The sequence below is a fragment of the Salvelinus sp. IW2-2015 genome, unplaced genomic scaffold (genome assembly GCF_002910315.2).
Source record: "Salvelinus sp. IW2-2015 unplaced genomic scaffold, ASM291031v2 Un_scaffold776, whole genome shotgun sequence".
Taxonomy (NCBI): Eukaryota; Metazoa; Chordata; class Actinopteri; order Salmoniformes; family Salmonidae; genus Salvelinus; species Salvelinus sp. IW2-2015.
Window position 1 is genome coordinate 319,867 of NW_019942609.1, and position 18,228 is coordinate 338,094.

General features: G+C 39.7%; 1 protein-coding gene across 1 annotated transcript; it reads left to right on the top strand.

Moving 5' to 3' along the window:
- Positions 1 to 1,652: 1,652 nt before the first annotated feature.
- On the top strand, positions 1,653 to 7,302 carry LOC112068870 (cathepsin K-like). Its single transcript, XM_024136090.1, has 7 exons — positions 1,653 to 1,778; positions 3,931 to 4,044; positions 4,711 to 4,881; positions 5,354 to 5,575; positions 5,813 to 5,978; positions 6,742 to 6,841; positions 7,206 to 7,302. Exons 1-7 carry the CDS (start codon positions 1,653 to 1,655, stop codon positions 7,300 to 7,302), a joined length of 996 nt encoding a protein of 331 aa, XP_023991858.1.
- The last annotated feature ends 10,926 nt before the right edge of the window (positions 7,303 to 18,228 follow it).

The following is an 18,228-nucleotide window of genomic DNA, read 5'->3' on the forward strand; positions in this document are numbered from 1 at the left end:
ATGAAAGAATTTAATAGAACTGAATGAGGACCCCTTTCTCTTGGTCACAGACGGATTAAATCACTTTGTGCTTAAAGCTGAAGTTGTATCAAGTGTGCACACATTTGAATGGTGTCTGTGCTGCTCAGTGGACGTTTAGGAGAAAATCCTCTGACAGTTAAATAAAATAGTGCCAATATTAAACAGTCACTAAGGATGATCATATTTATTTTACAATTACAAGAAATCTAAAATCTTATAGTATGTCGTACTGTTTGTACAGATGAACGTGGTACCTTCAGGCGTTTGGAAATGGCTCCCAAGGATGAACCAGACTTGTGGAGGTCTACAACTGTTTTTGTGAGGTCTTGGCTGATTTCTTTAGATTTTCCCATTATGTCAAGCAAAGAGGCAATGAGTTTGAAGGTAGGCCTTGAAATACATCCACAGGTACACCTCCAATTGACTCAAATTATGTCAATTAGCCTATCAGAAGCTTCTAAAGCCATGCCATCATTTTCTGGAATTTTCCAAGCTGTTTAAAGGCACAGTCAACTAGTGTATGTAAACGTCTGACCCACTGGAATTGTGATACAGTGAATTATAAGTGTTTGGCATTGAATTATAAGTGGTTTGGCATTGAAACGAGAATGTATAAGCAGATAATAACCCCATACCTACTGTAAAATAAAGTGGTGGATCTTTGATGTTATGAAACTTGGCCGCAAGTGGATCTTCCAGCAAGACAATAACCCCAAGCACACATCAAAATCCACAAAGAAATTATTAATTAGCCACAAAAGTCTATGGACTTGAAACCCATTGAAAACCTGTGATTTGACTTGAAGAGAGCTGTCCATCAGCACAGACGAAGGATATCAAGGATCTGGAAGGATTCTGTATGGAGAAATGGTCTAAGATCCCTCCCATTGTGTTTTCCTTGCAAGTTGAGGTATTGAAAACAGGGGTGTCAATCGTGTTTACCCCTTTCTTATTTAGATTTTTTTTTAAATCAATTGTTAAACAAAATCTCTTTCTCTGAGCAATTGTATTAGTATAAAATAATATAATGTAAAAAAAAAAAAAAATGTTGCATACAATATAGCTGAGTATTAGAATTATTTATTTTCTACAGTGATTTTTGCTCGTCTTTGTCAAGGATGCCAATAATTTCGGACCCCACTGTACCTCCATAATATACAGTATATTCCCATAATTAAAGCACATGCCTATATCATTATAATACATATTCTATGGAAAATATTACAAACTGGACCATAAAAACCTTTATAGAGATGATGATTGAAACTAACTCTCATGAAGAGGAACTTGTTCTTTCATAACAGATGTTTAAAAACAGGATCTAGGTTTACTATGATCCTTATATAACACCACCCACATCAGAAACATCAGTAGGCTTGATACAGTAAAGAGGAAGCATAAAAACTATAAACCGTTAAATTGCTTTCATTTTCCTCTCACATCGAGGCAAGAGCATTCAAACCCAGGTAACGACTTTATGTGGTTTTTCAGCGCTACATTATTCTGCTGTCTTCACAAGGTACTTATTAAAGGTAAAAAAAAATTACTCAGGCAACTTTTCACATTTACAATTGACAGAGAATGTAACTATAAATACTAACTGTGTGTGCGTGTGTGTGTGTGTGTGCGGGATGCAGGTGAAACTTATACTAATGGCACTGTGTGCAGTGGTGTCCTCTTTCAAACAACCACTGAGCACTGAGCTGGATGGCATCTGGGAGGAGTGGAAAACCCAACACGGCAAACAGTATTCCAAGGTTACTTAGAGCCTACGGCAAACACAGTACGCCAATCATATGATCATACTAACTTTCACTTAAAGAGGCATTATGCAGAAATTGCTCCACGGTTTCCTGGTTGCTAAAATTCTATTAGTTTGCCTAATGACAGAGAATGACCGATCTATAACACACAGTCCTATGTGAATTTGGTAGCACATAATGTTCTGAGAACCATATGTTTCTTAGAGCTTGGTGAAAGTGTGGTTGTCCCATGGTTATTTTACATACTACCTTCCCACAATGTTCTGGGAATGGTGCAGGATAGTTGCTTGGCTTTGAAACATTCTCAGCACATTTAAGGAACTTGACAAATTCACCTTATTTTCTTGGAATTTCCTTACCTTAACAGAAAGTTTCCTAAACGTTCAAACATGGTTACATTTAATTGAATGCTAGGAATGTTTTCCAACTGGTTTGACATTGGGAATGTTCTCAAATAGTTTAGAGAAGGTTAATATAGGCAATTTGAAATTATTTATATTTGTATTTTTGATACTTAAGTATATTTAAAACCAAATACTTTTAGACTTTTACTCAAGTAGTATTTTACTGGGTTACTTTTACTCAAGTATGAAATGTGGGTACTTTTTCCACCACTGCTCCATGCATAGCGAGGACACATGGACATGAATTTGCTTAGGCATTAATTGTGCAAACACATTCATTATTTATTGAGGCTCGGCATCAGTGTGATTCAAACCTATGATTTCGAGTCTCTAACCATGGAATTAGTCCACCAGGATGGAGCAAGAATGCCATGTTTTTTAAATTCATACAAAGCTGTTCATTTTAGTCTGTTCAAACAGACCGTATTTCAAAGGAAACAAGCACTCATTAACATCAGGTGTGGCCAATTAATAGCCCCGGCCAACACACCTGAACACACTTAACAAGATAGAGGATAGAGAGTTTTGTTKACGCTGAGAAAGGAATGTATATGTTTTTAAATAACATTCCTAGAAAGTTCTTTGAACGTTACTACAGTTGTCTTGTGGTGTTTATGGAACCTTTTCTTAATGTTGTGAGAACAGGAATGTTGTGAGAACACTTTAAATATAACCATGAGGAAATCTGCAGAAAATGTTTTGCTGAAGTACTGAAATTCCCACAGAACAAAATTTTTTCTTAACGTTCTCTGAACAATTTGAGAACATTACTTTTAATAGAACCATGAGAAAACCAGTAGGACACGTTATGCTGAAGTACTGAAATTCCTACAGAAGAACGTTAATTCTTCAGCAAACCAGCAACACAATTACATTTTTTATTTTATTTAGGATAGTCAGGGGCACACTCCAACACTCAGACATAATTTACAAACTAAGCATTTGTGTTTAGTGAGTCTGCCAGACGAGAGGCAACAGGGATGACCAGTGATGTTCTCTTGATAAGTGCATGAATTTTTAATTTTTCCTGTCCTGCTAGCCATTCAAAATGTAATGAGTAAAAAGTACATTATTTTCTTTAGGAATGTAGTAAAGTAAAAGTTGTCAAAAATAGTAAAGTAAAGTGCAGATACCCTAAAAAAAAACGACTTAAGTAGTACTTTAAAGTATTTTACTTAAGTACTTTATTCCACTGGCTTGGAGTTCAAAACAGGTAACTCAAACTAAGCTAGTGTTATTAAAAGTGTTATTCAAACTTTCAGTCAAAGTTTTAAGGAAATGATTAAATAACTTACATTTTGTTCAAAACATTCACAACATTTAGATGTGTTAAAATGTTATTAAATTGCCTTCAAATAACCTAGAATTTCCATTCTCAGAACGTTAATAAAACCTCCCAGGAAAACTTTCAGGGAACCATTGTAAAATGTTCTCAGAACCTCTCTGCAACCAATAAATTAACATTCCCAGAACAGGCTAAATGTTCACTTCCGTTCTCAGATTAAAAAAAAAAAAACGTTCAGTTTTACCGGTCAGGAAACGTATGCCTTCATTCCTAGAACCAATGGGAAACCATAAATGTACGTTCCCACAACTACCAAGGAACCAAGTGTGCTAGCTGGGTGAAAATGTGACCTAAGTGGTAGTTTAGGATGTGTGTATCACCCTTGTGTTAAGATTTGCCCCATAGAGATTAATCATGACATCAATAAGTTGAAGGGCCTTTGACTTGTCTTTCTCAGGTGGATGAGGGCTTCAGAAGGATGATCTGGGAGACAAACCAAGGCCTCATCCGTCAACACAACCTGGAGGCAGGAATGGACAAGTTTAGAGACATGGTAAGACAACCCACAATTGTAATTGGACCAGCAATTGCATGAGCATGAAACATGAATTTAAGAAATATAAAAAATATAAATAGGAAAGAGAGAAGCTTTTACAGATTGTTTTACTAAGTCCCAGATAAAGGGGAAGTTCAGTATTTTACAACTTAATATTAAAGAGGAGCTGATTCAAATAAACAACTTCTCTGGTTGAAAAAGGCCTATGTGGCATCAATAATAGTCATAAACATATTCTAGTGCCAAAATTGATTAAAATGTGTAATTAGGATAACTTTGTCATAAAGTCAGTATTTTCCAAAACTGAGTTTGTAAGATTTAACGCAACTTGAAATGTTATCACTACAGTGGTATATAGTAGGCCTACCTGTTTCTCCCATTGAAGACATTAGATTTCACAAAACACAAAACACAAAACATTTCACAAAACATATATGGCTAGGTAATATTGTGGGAAATACTGTATATGCTGTATTGTAGATACGCAATGAATGATACTCCCTGCCCCCATTTGTCCAGACCACAGATATATCTACACAATCATTGTTTTTACAATATTTAATCAATTTCTAGAATTAAAGTTGTCCTGACTAAAAAGGCAGATTTATTTATTTTTTATTTTATTTTTTGCCGGGCAATTCTAGTATTATATTGTTAATTCTGTGTTCCAGACAAATAAAGTACAACGCCTTGCTGACTGTTAATGCTGCTGAGGAGGAGAAACGCCTGGATGGGATCCCTCTCTCTAAGTGGAACTGCAGTCTCTCAGCAGCTCCCGAGACGTGGGACTGGCGTCCATATGGATATGTGACTCCAGTGAAGAACCAGGATGAAGAGCAGCCTCTTTCATTTGTTCTCTCTCACTTTTGGGCGAATCCTAACTTCCACTTAAGTCGACATTTCCCTTGGTCTCCCATTGACATCATGCATGAGTAAGTAAACATTTGATTTAACTGGAAGTTAGTATTCACCCCTTCCTTTTTCTGGTATTGTACAGATTGACACTGATATGGAAAGGATTAGAGGAGTGTGTATTCTAGGTGCCACTTATTAGACATGACATGAAAAGCCACTTTCTCTGCATTTAGAAAGGTGAGAACTGTTGAGGTAGTGGCCTGATATGATATGTAGGGACAGGAGTTTTTCCTGAGAACTTTACCAGGAAAAACATGCCACCTTACTTCTAGGGGATAACTTCAAAGCACAATAGGGGAAATAAAACTTTATTTTATCCAGGGGCGTTGTGTACTTTGCTATGCATTTACTTCCAGGCAATAACTTCAAAGCAAAACAGTAGATATGACAACTATTTTATTTGATCTAGGGGCATTGTGGATCTTGCTATGAATTTGCTGCAGTCGGAGCCCTGGAGGGCCAGTTGTTCAAGCAGACAGGCAAACTGTTGCCTCTGAGTGAGCAGAACTTGGTGGACTGCAGTGGAGACTATCACAATAATGGCTGTGGCGGTGGCTTGGCCATGAGGTGTTTTAGTTACGTCTCAGATCATGGGATTATGTCGGAGAGGAAATATCCTTACACTGCAGAGGTACAATACAATATGTTACCATTAGGGTTGCAAAATTCCGGTAACTTTCTCCCAAATTCTCAGGTTTTCCATAAATCCCAGTTGGATAGATTCTTGGAATCAGGAGGGAATAACCATGAAACCAGGAATCCTCCAACTGGTATTTCTGTAAAAAGTGGCAATTTTGGAAAGAACATAGAATAGATGAGTGAAAAGCTCACTGTAAAGCTTGAGATTATCATAATCAACTGTTTTCAGRTGGGCCCTTGTGAATACCAGAACGCAACAAAGGAAGCCTGGTGCAAAGGCTTCAACAGAGTTCCTTCGCTGGATGAAAAAGTGTTTCGAGACACTTTGTATGAGGTTGGCCCTATCGCTGTGTCTGTGAACGCCACACATCCCTCCTTCAAGTTCTACAAAGATGGTGAGCTCGGTGTCCCACCTATGATTAGATGTGAACAAGTATACGTGTACATTCATGTCAAGGGTACGCTCTCCAAAAATATGTCATAGATGATCTCTTTTGAGATTGTAGTAGTTCGACTTTACTGCGTGGACTCTTCTGCAAACGTATTACTACAGTTTTAGTTGTGAACCATTAAGCAACAAATAGATAAGAAGAAAAAATAGCCCTAGTCTTACCAATACCAGGCAATGGTTAACAAGCTAGTTTGAGGAGTACAACGTTTCATTGTTGGCTAAGATTTATAGCCCAGATTGGTCATACAGTGACAGAACTCATACTTTACACATAGAGACAAAAATTAAAATCAAAAATTAGTTTGCAAACACTTTTCTTGAAGAATCCAGGCATAACTTGTTATAACCATGTATGAGTCTTTATAATATTTATATTATATTTATATATAATATATTTATATATATTTATATTATTATATTTTATATATATACATTTTCTATATTATATTTATATATAATATATTTATATATATTTATATTATTATATTTTATATATATACATTTTCAACTGGTTATTTAGCCCGTATCACTATGAATTATTATAATGTAAAGGGGTCATCATCATCATCATGACAACTCGCAATGCATTATAACCGCATAATGCATTATACCTGGATGCTTTAAGTAAAGCGTTACCATTACCTCTATTCAATTGTAAATAAATACATATGAATTGCACATGAACTCTTGKAGTGTTTCTTCTTTAGGAGTCCTCTACCAGCCTGACTGTTCAACAAGAACTAACCATGCTGTACTGGCTGTCGGGTATGGTAGTTCTTACCTGGACTGCTGGATTGTGAAAAACAGGTCAGTGTTTACTTTGAAAGTAGAAAGCCATCCAACAACTCAATATTAATGACATAAAGGCAACCTTTTTGATGCAGAAAATACAGTCAAACTCATCATAATCTGCCCGTGTGTTTTAATTTGACACTTTTCTTCAACAATTTGTGTTATAAAAAGGCCATTTACGCATTGATCACGTTCCTAAAAACCCAGTTAAATAATCCCCTTTTTATAACGCATATTGTTGAAGAAAAGTTCCAAATTAAATCATACTGCCTGGTTGTAACGGATTTGAATTCAATTCACATGTCATGTACATATCTAATGTAAATGTACACACACTCTCGGTACTAAGTATTCTTTAATTTCTCCGTTGGTTTTGCAGCTGGGGTACTGGTTGGGGAAGAGACGGGTACATTCTCATAGCCAGAGGATACAACCAGTGTGGTATTGCCAAATGCCCAGTCTACCCTATTATGTGATTTGTGTATGTTGACACACTTGGAATTCTAGCTAGAGATACATGTGTGTAATTTTGGGGTGTAATTCATACGTTTGTGTAATTCATACATTGATCTCAATGCATGATTCCAATTTTAGTTTGATTAAGAKCACATTTAATTCATTTATAATAAAATATATTCACAACTCGGGTATCGTAAGTTGTGTTGTAAAATCCTTAGTTGCTATATCCATTTTTGGACGTATAAATTAATGATACATAAACATTGGTTCTTGAAGAATATAACTTATAAATGCCTCATGAGCTAGTTCAACTGTCGTAACCCAAAAAACTTTTTTGTTTTACTCCAATGTTTGTAAACAATGTACTGTAAGTGTAACAAACACTGTATGGCCTCTAAACATGGTAAAAACTATCATTTTGATGTTGTTATTGGTCAGTCCTTACATCCATAGCTCTGTCTATGAATCTGAGAATGGTTACATTTCTCCAGGCCCATCACTCAGCTTTTAAGGTATGTATTATATCATGCTGTATGCTCTCTCTCTGTGTGTCTCTCTGTGTGTCTTTCTGTGTGTCTCTCTGTGTGTCTCTCTCTCTCTCTCTCTCTCTCTCTCTCTCGCTGAAGAATTATCAATCGGGACTTGCTTCATAAAGTACTGTAGGTCAAATCTATCCTCAGGTAGACTCCTTTCACAGGTAGTGTGTGTGTGCATGCATGTGCATGTTTGCGCATGTTTGCATGCCTGTAGTAGTTGTGAACAAGACAATTCCTAAACACTACTAGGACGGCTTGGATTAAGTTCCAGTCAGTCATTTGACTCTCATGGTCTGCCAACAGATGGCAGAATTGTCCAGCAGTTGTGCTTTGTTGATTGAGGTTACACCATAGAGGTCGATAGAGGGGGCTTCTTTGCATCTGTGCCATTATGGCTTATGTGACCTTATGGGCAGCGCCATTGAGGGCTTTCTCCATTTCAAAGCAGTACATTTCTTCTACTCCTACTTCTATTAGAGAAACTGAAAGGGTGCATACTGCCACTCTTAGTGAGTTGTCTGAATAGGTATAAAGCAAAGGTTGGTGATTTACTGCCACCTGCAGATATGTAACCCATAGGAAGTCCCACCCAGTTGACTACTTCAAAATGGTGAAAGTCCTCAATGGCCCTACCAATGCTAAAATAGGCTTTGGGGTACTASCGCTGTCTGTCTAAGTCTATGATTTACACTCAAAGCTTTACAATAGCACCACCAGTAGAGAGCGCCCTTTTACTTTTTGAATGACAGATCATMTACTGTACATAACACTGTGCTCAAACACTTGCATTTCTGTTTCAGTTCATCAAATCATATTTTTCACAGGTCAATGGAATTGACTATGCCCAAATGAAATGGGCTCCTGGATGGCTCRGCGGTCTAATGCACTGTATCTCAGTGCAAGAAGTGTTACTACAGTCCCTATTTCAAATCCAGGCTGTATCACATCTGGCCGTGATTGGGAGTCCCACAGGGCAGCGCAGATTTGGCCCAGCGTTGTCTGGGTTTGGCTGGGGTAGGACCTCATTGTAAATAAGAATTTGTTCTTAACTGACTTATCTAGTTAACCCTTGTGTAGTCTTTACATTCTGTATACTCCCCTTGTCCTAAGGGTCAAAAATGACCTGCCTTCACTAAACCCCTAGAACAAAGCAGCTAAATTTAATTTTAAACCCCAAATCTATTTTGCGTGAAGAAACAACCTGTCATTCATCACAAACTTTGAATATCWGGGTTTTCCCTCTGCACAATGCAAAACGACTGCATTTAATCAGTGGACACCACTCGTTTTTATTACAACACACCTGTCATAATTGTTTTCTTTACTAAAGTAGAGGTTTATTATTATTAATGCTAAAGGTACTGCATAGGTGTAAACATATATTTTTTAGCAAGAAATAGCACTTGTATAGCCTAAGAAAGTAGCTGAAATGTGCAGAAAGTAGTTTTGAATGCATTTTATTGAAGGTGGTCACGTTCCGACCTGTTTCTCTTGTCTTGTATTGTCTTTATTGGTCAGGGCGTGAGTGTGGGTGGGCAGTCTATGTTTCTATTTCTATGTTATTGGGTTTTGTGGTTCGGCCTGGTATGATTCTCAATAGAGCAGGTGTGTATCGTTTGTTCTCTGGATTGAGCAAGTCATTACTAAGGGCAAGCCAGGTTCACTTGGTGTTTTGTGGGCGTGTTTGTTCTCCTGTGTAGCGTTTGGGGCCCACACAGGACTGTTTGAGGTTAGTCACGGTTTGTTTGTTGTGTAGTGTCTTGTTTGCTGTTTCAGTTAAAATATGAATAATCACCAATCCGCATCTTGGTCCGATTCCCATGCTCCTTTCCTCGTCTTGAGGAGGAGAACAAACATTGACAACCGTTTACAGAAGGGAAACAATAACAGTCTTGAACTTTTTGGCAACATAGTGATATATCTTATATACTGTACAATGAGGAATTTCAACTACAAAATACTAGTCTCTCCATTTTTTTATAACTATTGCCCCACCCACAAGGTGTATAAACAACAACAATAAATAAATAAGAATAAAATAAGATAATAGATACAAAACAAAAATGTGAAGAACATAAATCAATCAACTCTAATTAGCACATGTAGGACAGTATGCAAGTGTGTGTGCATGGACTTTGCAGATGTATATCTCACATGTGCAGCACTTTGGGGGGCAGAATTGGCATCTCCTCCTCTTGCCTGCCCAAGCTGCAGCCTCAGGTAGATCAGGACAAGATTCAGCACCCTGAACAGCTTTCACAAGCGCTGCATAGGCTGCTGTGTGGGGGAGGCGCTCCCTTCTTTGAATGTATGGGGTTACAAGTGCCTTTCCCAGCTGCTCCAGGAACACCCTTCTTTCATTCTGCTTCTCAGGCATCCAGGTAGGGTGGATCTTGTTCCTTATCATGAAGGCATTGTATGAGGACACATCAATGATGTTAAGGAAGATGACCAGGGGCCAGCGGGCAGTCATCCTTCTGCAGCTGTAAGTTCCAATCACCTTGTCCAGGTTGTCCACGCCTCCTTTGTTGTGCTTGTAGTCCAGGATGATGGCTGGCTTCCTGTCCTCACGATCACTGTTCTCAGCTGTTTTGTGCAGTGTGCTCAGSAGGACCACATTCTTGTTCCTCTTTGGGAGGTAAGAAACTAGAGTGGTGGTGGGGGTGAAGGCAAACTTTGATGAGAAGGCCTCTCTCCCTCTTGTTGCAAAGAGTCCAGGGGGGAGCTCAGGCTTGTTCTTTCTAACTGTGCCAACAATGGTGATCTTCCTCTTCAGGAGCTGCTGGCTGAGTTCATAAGAGGTGAAGAAATTGTCACACGTGACATTGTGCCTCCTCAGTCCATCTGTCACATCACGCACAACCCGCATCCCGTGGTTCTTCTCTGGGCCTACATTTAGTCGGCTTCCCTGTGTAGACTTGCATCTTCCAAGCATAGCTGGATTGTGCGTCACAGGCCACCCATATCTTGATGCCACACTTTGCTGGCTTGCTGGGCATATATATTGTAGAGGTATGGCAGACGCTCCACCCACTTCTCCCAGACCTCTCTTGTGTCCGCCAGTTTGTCTCTCACACTTCTTGCAGGTCTTGACTCATGGTTATCAAATCGTAGCATTCTTGAGAAAGTGTGAAAGACTTTCAATGGCATCGTGGCACGGGAAAAATCGCCCTTCCACTCTGTGCATCCCAGAGACTACATGTAGCTTCGCCTCGGGACCTATACACACCCGCTAAGATTAGCAGCCCTATGCAGGCACGCAGGTATATCTCATCCATCCTTTCCCAGTTGTCTCCATATTTACGGAAACCCTCCAAATTTGTCAACTCCAGGATGATTTTTTCGATGGCTGGTGTGATGAACATGTAGAATGTTGAGGCGATGTCCTGGACATGGGMAACTGCATGTCTTGTGGGSCCTGGGGTCATCCTTATGACATTTTGTGCTGCCATCCTACCCTGGTTGTCATATGGTGACAAGGACCATGTTATTTTGCTGTTCTTTAGCAAAAATGTTTCTCTTTCAGCTTGGGGGATTTCTTCTTCATCTGAAGATGATGCATTGTGCTCTGGGTTGTATTGTTCCCCATCTTCTTCTTCAGATACYTCCTCCTCTTCTAAATCATTGTTCTCTTGTTCCTCCTGGACATCTGAAAAAATCTGATCTACGACCTGTTGGGCAGTGCAGACAGAGAACTGGGGTGACTGTCATCTACAGCCCCTTTATAGCCTCTGACTGCATGCCCCATTAGTAAACAATGCTTTCAAGACATTTTTATTTTGTCTGAAATTGTGTTTATTTTATCTGAAATTGTTTTTATATTGTCTGTGAACTTGAGTCATGTCTGGGGTCGTGGAGTGGAGATGCTGCACATGTACAAGAAAGTTTTAGTTTTGTCTGAGTTCAATCAGTTGCACACATAATCTCAATTTCTCATTGCGTGCGTGTGTGCGTGTGTTTGTCTTTGTGGTTTTTGTGGTGTGTATAACTGCCGGGTCAAAAATGACCCTAAGACAATCTTTGTACCCTGGTGGTGTATATCTTTCATGGAAATATGAACAAAGGCGATGTTTCACTTTTTCTAATGTTGGGGTCACTCTAGGAAAAGTCATCACATTTCAAGTTGAACAAATATGATTTAGGGGGATTTCTCTGCTGTTAAACATAGTGGCGGGTAATTTTTTTACCCTTAAGACGACACAAGGGTTCAATTAAGGTTAAAAAACATTGATAAACATTGATAAACGTTTGGGTACACAAAATATACCCCAAAACATACGTGCACCAGTTTTCACGCAAAAGTTTTCATTTATAAAGACTGAACTTGATGTGAGAATGTGCTTGTCCTCCTGCAAACTTTAGAACATTTGTGCTCACAGTTTCTAGTGGTTGAAGACTTGCATTGCAAGAAGGCCAAAGTTAGCCCTAGTGGTACAAAAGTGGTGGAATATAAAGACACTTAATTCAAAACAAAAGAACAAGGTACGTAGCTAGGCTATCACATACATTTGTCATCGCTGGTGTATTTTATATATTGGACACATATGATCTTGGCTAATTCCACTATTCCAAAGTATATACAGCAACATAAGGGCATTATGTCACCACAGTAAAATCGATGTGTGATATTGGGTGTCATTTTTCAGTGCGGTAGTATATCTGTTTCGCTTTCTCAAAAGCAGTGCACCGTTTTAATCGATAAGATCTGATTTAGTGTTAAATTTACCTGTTTGCAACAGTTATAGAAATGAGGCCCAGGCCTTTGCTTTTTACAAGATGCTGGAATGGGTGCATAAACACAAAACAGCTTGCCAATTCGAGTACCAGAGGTTATGTGTTAAATGTACAATCTGCTATAATTTACTTCATTCTAATAGTATGTCAATATGATAATATATCAATTGATTCTGAAGACTATTCATTATAAAATGCCGAATTGAGCTTAGTACAACTGTCTTACCCCCATCATAATCCAAAAAGTCTGAGGTTGTTTTTCGTTCGCGTGGCGCTCCTAGTTGAGCCCTCGTTAGGTTGGAGACGTGTCAGATGAAGGCCTGTATTCGGAACTACTTTGCAAGCCGAATATATTTCGGACAGAGGTCATCATTTCCATTGGAGTCTATTGAAGGAAGTTGTCAGACACCCGGTGAGAGAACAGTGCACTAATAAGTATAGGTCGCAGAACCCAGAAGATGAGGCAGCTCAGCAGTACTAGAGAAGGTGGTTTAATTAAAAGGACAAGATCTTTCAGGCAAAGAATATAAATCCACCACCGTCCAAAATAAAGCCAAGGGCAACAAAATGGATATCCTCCAAAATACAAAGCCGAGACAAAATATACTCCAAATCAGCCACAAGTGGCAAAAACAGCAGGGAAAAAACAAACCTCACACAAAGACTACTCAAAATAATTACGACAACACTAAACCAGAGAACCTCTGGAAAATCCAATAAGAGAAATATGTTCACAACAAGGCTGGGGCTGGGTGCTAACATACAAACACTGAGCAAAGAACTGAGGAACACACAGGGTTTAAATACTAACAAGGGAACGACACACAGGTGCAAACAATAATTAGAGCAAGGAAAAAACAAAAGGTACAAAAAAGGTGCAATGGGGACATCTAGTGACCAAAACCTGAACAGTCCTGGCCAAAACCTGACAGAAGTGGTAAGAAAGTAATTTGTGTTAAGAGGTTCCAAGATGCTTTTATCTAAACCAAAGTGGATAATTTTAAGATTGTTCTATACACCAGTTTTGGTCTCTTTTATTTAACTAGGCAAGTCAGTTTTAAGAAGAAATTCTAATTTACAATGACGGCCTACCCTGGCCAAACCCTAATCCGGACGATGCTGGGCCAATTGTGCACCGCCCTATGGGACTCACAATCACAGCTAGTTGTGATAAAGCCTGGAATTGAACCAGGGTCTGTAGTGACACCTCTAGCACTGAGATTTAGTGATATGACAGCAGCACCACTCAGGAGGCCGGGAGTCTCTATGAGCTTCAATATGAGGTTCTAAACCTAGCATGAAAGTGCATCCTTGTGGCAGTGGATGAGCCAATGGCAAGTTGAGCAAATTGAAGTGTTTTCTTCCCAGGCGTAATACAAAGCATTATCGTTGGGATATGAGGCCTGACCTATGTTAAACGTGCTTAAAAAGGGGTTAAGACGGTTCTAAAAGATGCTTAAATTGATTCAAAGACACAAAAAGCAATTGTGATTGTGTTTAATTGTCTTTGGGAAAGAAAGATTGAAATGGTTTTAAAAAAGTAGTGGTAATATTTCATTCAGTACAAACATTTTTGATGGCTTAACTTACCCTGTCCTGTGGGTCAACTTACCCCATACCAGTGGTATGTTGTGCCAAGAGAAGACATTTTTTGGACAAGCTATATTTTCTAAACGGATTATTTCCAGGGATACACAACATCCTGAAATATATGTAGATATATTTGTAAGAACAAATACTATATTTAATGCTGAATGTAAAAAATGGCTCAACTTACCCCACTCTCCCCAGATCCCCAGATCTCATGGACTAACAGTCCTTGAATCCATAGTTCCATCTATGAATTGGAGAGGGGTTATATTTCTCCAGCTTATACCAAAACAAGTGATGGTATAGCTGCCATTTGACTGAAAACCAAATGAAGGACTCTGCCTTTAACGTCATGGATATAAGCTCTGTAATATGGCGACCGTATTGGACACTTTTACTGCTGTCTGGTGCCCCAAATCAATAAAAAGCAACTTCGCTGTCACAGTACAAGACAGATGCACCAATACACCAGGGACGCTAATTAGCATGAAATGTTAACCGTGTGCAGTCCAACACCAACACTATTGTGTGCTCAATGTAATTAATTCACACACATGCAACTTATTATACATTTTTTGTACACTCCTTTAGGGGTTTCCATATGGAAGTGCTATGAATGTTTTATGAAGACTATATGTAAAGTGGAGCCCTTTGGTTGTGTCTCAAATACCACATATTCCCATTTTAGTACACTACTGTCGACTCGGGCCCATACGGGGCCTAAACCTATTTGGAATGCAACCTTGCCCTACTCTACAGTTTGTAATCGGTACTCCTGGGAGATAACCGAGCTGAAGCTGTATTTACCCAGCATGTCTGTCAAAACTGGTGCCATCAAAACCACTTTGGTTCTCTTAAGTACGGGAGACGTGTAACAGAATCTTTAACGTATGATTGGCTCCACCCATGATAGGCTCAGTAGTACAGTTGGCCAACTAGTGACTGGACAGATCGTCTGTGTCGAAACCACACAAGCGACTCATCAAGCGATGAACACAGGAGTTTGAATGCACACACACTACACACACACACACACACACACGAGCCCACACACGACACACACAGCACAGACAGCACACACACACACACACACACACACACACACACACACACAACACACGAACAAAACACAAACAACAGGAGAAGAATGGCACAGGAGGACTGTGTGAGATAGAGATATATTGTTTTCAGCGACGGTTGTCGAGACCATTGAAACTATTGCTCTGGAAAACTGTTGCATGCTGGAGATGGAGACGTTCCTAAATAATACATCAGAGGGGGCTCCCAGGGGAAGTCAGCGGTTGGTTGGTGTGTGTGACTGGTGTGTGTGTGTGTGTTTATGAGGCTGATCTAACCACCTTGCCAGAATTTAACAAAACCAACTCTAATGGTAGCATTTGCCAGTTAATGATGGAGTTAGCGGCAGAAATTTGGCACATAAATGTGGGAAGGAAATACTACTTTAATATACAGTAGATTGAAGCAATGATTGATAATGGGCTGTGGAGCCTCCGGCTTTGACATTGGTGAGGCTTCCCTGAAGGTCGTTAGTGCTAGAGGGCTGCTGAGCTGAAAGTGAGTTTGCCATGCTGTGCCAAAGGGCTCTAAAACGTCCTGTAGGGCCCTAGTGACTGTCAGTCAGGGACAATGTGTGGAGAATCCTCGCACTACGGTCTCCATATTACGGAACGACTCATTCTCAGCGGGAGGAGTTGCCTCTGATATGCCTCCTAATATATGACACCCGTACTCACACCAATTTCTTAACAATCTGAGATGGTCTTTCAACTTAAGGGGAATATAGGATAGAAATAGATAAAATAATCAGGATATAATAGGAATGATTGCATTAGTCCTACATGTAGTTTGACTTATGTCTTAGTTCCTGCATCAGTTCATAGTTTACAAATCATTTTTACCAATCAAAAAGGGTAAGGTGCAACACGCTCTGATTTGGAATGGAATGACCATCAATTCCTTTTTTGGTGTATTTAGATAGTGATGTTCAATTCTAATTGACTAGCAAGTATCCTCTTTTAAAAAGTATTGATTGTCGATCCCATTCTGAACTAAAACCTTCCCATTACTCCCGTTGCCCCTAGTTTTTTATTTATTTAACTAGGCTTAGTCCAGTTAAAGAAGAAATTCTTATTTACAATGAAGGCCTACCCAGCCAAACCCGGACGAAGCTGGGCCAATTGTTGGCCGCCCTATGGGACTCCCAAATCACGGCCGGATGTGAATGCTGCTTGGATTCAAACTAGGGACTGCAGGCACCTCTTGCACTGAGAGTGCAGTGCCTTAGACCGCTGCGCCACTCCCGGGAGACGATAAGTGCAGGCTAAAACAAACATCCATCCAAAGTTCTCTGTCCATCCTGGTCAAATGGGCGCTTTTGGCTTCTGAAATGGATATAATTTCTTAAATATTTAGATTAATGTTTGATCTGTGCTGGATACGATCATCAGTGTAAAGTACTGAAGGCAACGACCACAGACAGAGCAAAATCAATGAGAAGGAGTGTCCCTGTCACGCGTGCTGTCGATCCATCATGCACGCAGTCCCCAGCTATTATCACAGGCAGTGGTGATCAAGCTGATAATTACAAAGGTAAATGACTGGGCATAACAATTGATGTATCTCCTTTAAAAGCGGACTGTAATTCTCAAAAATATAGACTTATTTCTGGTTCTATTGACCCCCTAATAACATTTTCATTGCTTCAAGGGCCAATCCTTCAAGGCATTTCATTTATTTTATTCCAGCTCAGATATTTTGATACATTTTAAGAGCATCAGAACTTGATACGAAGCCAATGAATTGCTCATTTGGCTACAGAAATCAAATAACATTAAAGGAGCCCCACTATCTTTTACATGTGTTGTAACAAGATGATGATTCATGTTGCAAATTCAATAGAGGTGTGTTATTTATTCAGGTCTTCCGACTTCGTATAAAACCTTCTAGCCCCGCCTCTGGGGGCCCCAGGCCTATAAAGCCAGTGCGTACAGAGCCTCTGGGCTGTAAGAAAATGCCGCAGTGAGGTAATTATCTAGAGAGTGTCCGGTACTTTTGAAGTGTAGTGTTCTTCTCTGCGTACTGTGCTAGACATGCTGTGTCCGTTTGTCCTTGTGCGTGTGTAGCTCCTGGAAGGCTGATCTAAGGGTCAGTTTAGTCTTCTTTCCCGATAGATGTTAAGCGTTTAGGCGGTGAAGATTTGGTAGTGGTTTAGCCGATCTAGATCTGTGCCAAATGTGGGACGTTCCCGATTCCAGGAAACTTAAGGCATATGTGTAGCCAACGTCACCATACACTTCACGCTAGGAGAGTGTGCCGTTTTGAATGTAAATATATATTCTTTTTAGTCAAATGTCGTTTTTTTGGCCGGATAATGCTTCTCTCCCTACCCTTCCGTCCGATCGACCGATTGTAGCTTTTCATGTGCCTTAATAACAGAACTTGTATGACCATCCGTGTAACTAGCGAAGAATATAAATCTGTTAAACACTATGAATGACGATGCCTTGTTTGGGTTAAGTTCCAGTCGAGAAAAAGTTAGCGTCATCTTCGCCACTAGCATGCGATTGACTGGAGATAATGAGGCACTGTGACTGGACAGGCATGCTCGGAGAAGGATTGCCCCGGGATTGGGTTCCCACTTGTGCTAGCCCAATAACTGGCTTGAAGTGGCGTCTGTCTAATTTGAGCTTGGTCATAGTCTAGTAACACATCATGTTGTTGTCCAATCATGTCGAGACTGCGGCTTTTAATGACCATTTCACTGTGGTGTGCTTGGAGGCTGCAGAAAGTGTTGCTCTCCCTCATTTTTCTGGAGGATCAAAGTTTTTGAAATCAGCTGGAACTTAAGAGTATGAATAGCGTTACGAACGAGTCATGAACCGAAACACTTGGTTTCCAAGATTAACTCAATTCAAAACTAGGGCAAACCTGGTGTTCGTTATACCATGTCCTCGACCAGGGAGACACACTCCCATGTAGATCGCATTGTTTGATGTAATTACCAGGTAAGATGTCTAGAATCGGTTCTGCTAGCTACTATTCCAGATATTACGTAAACTCACC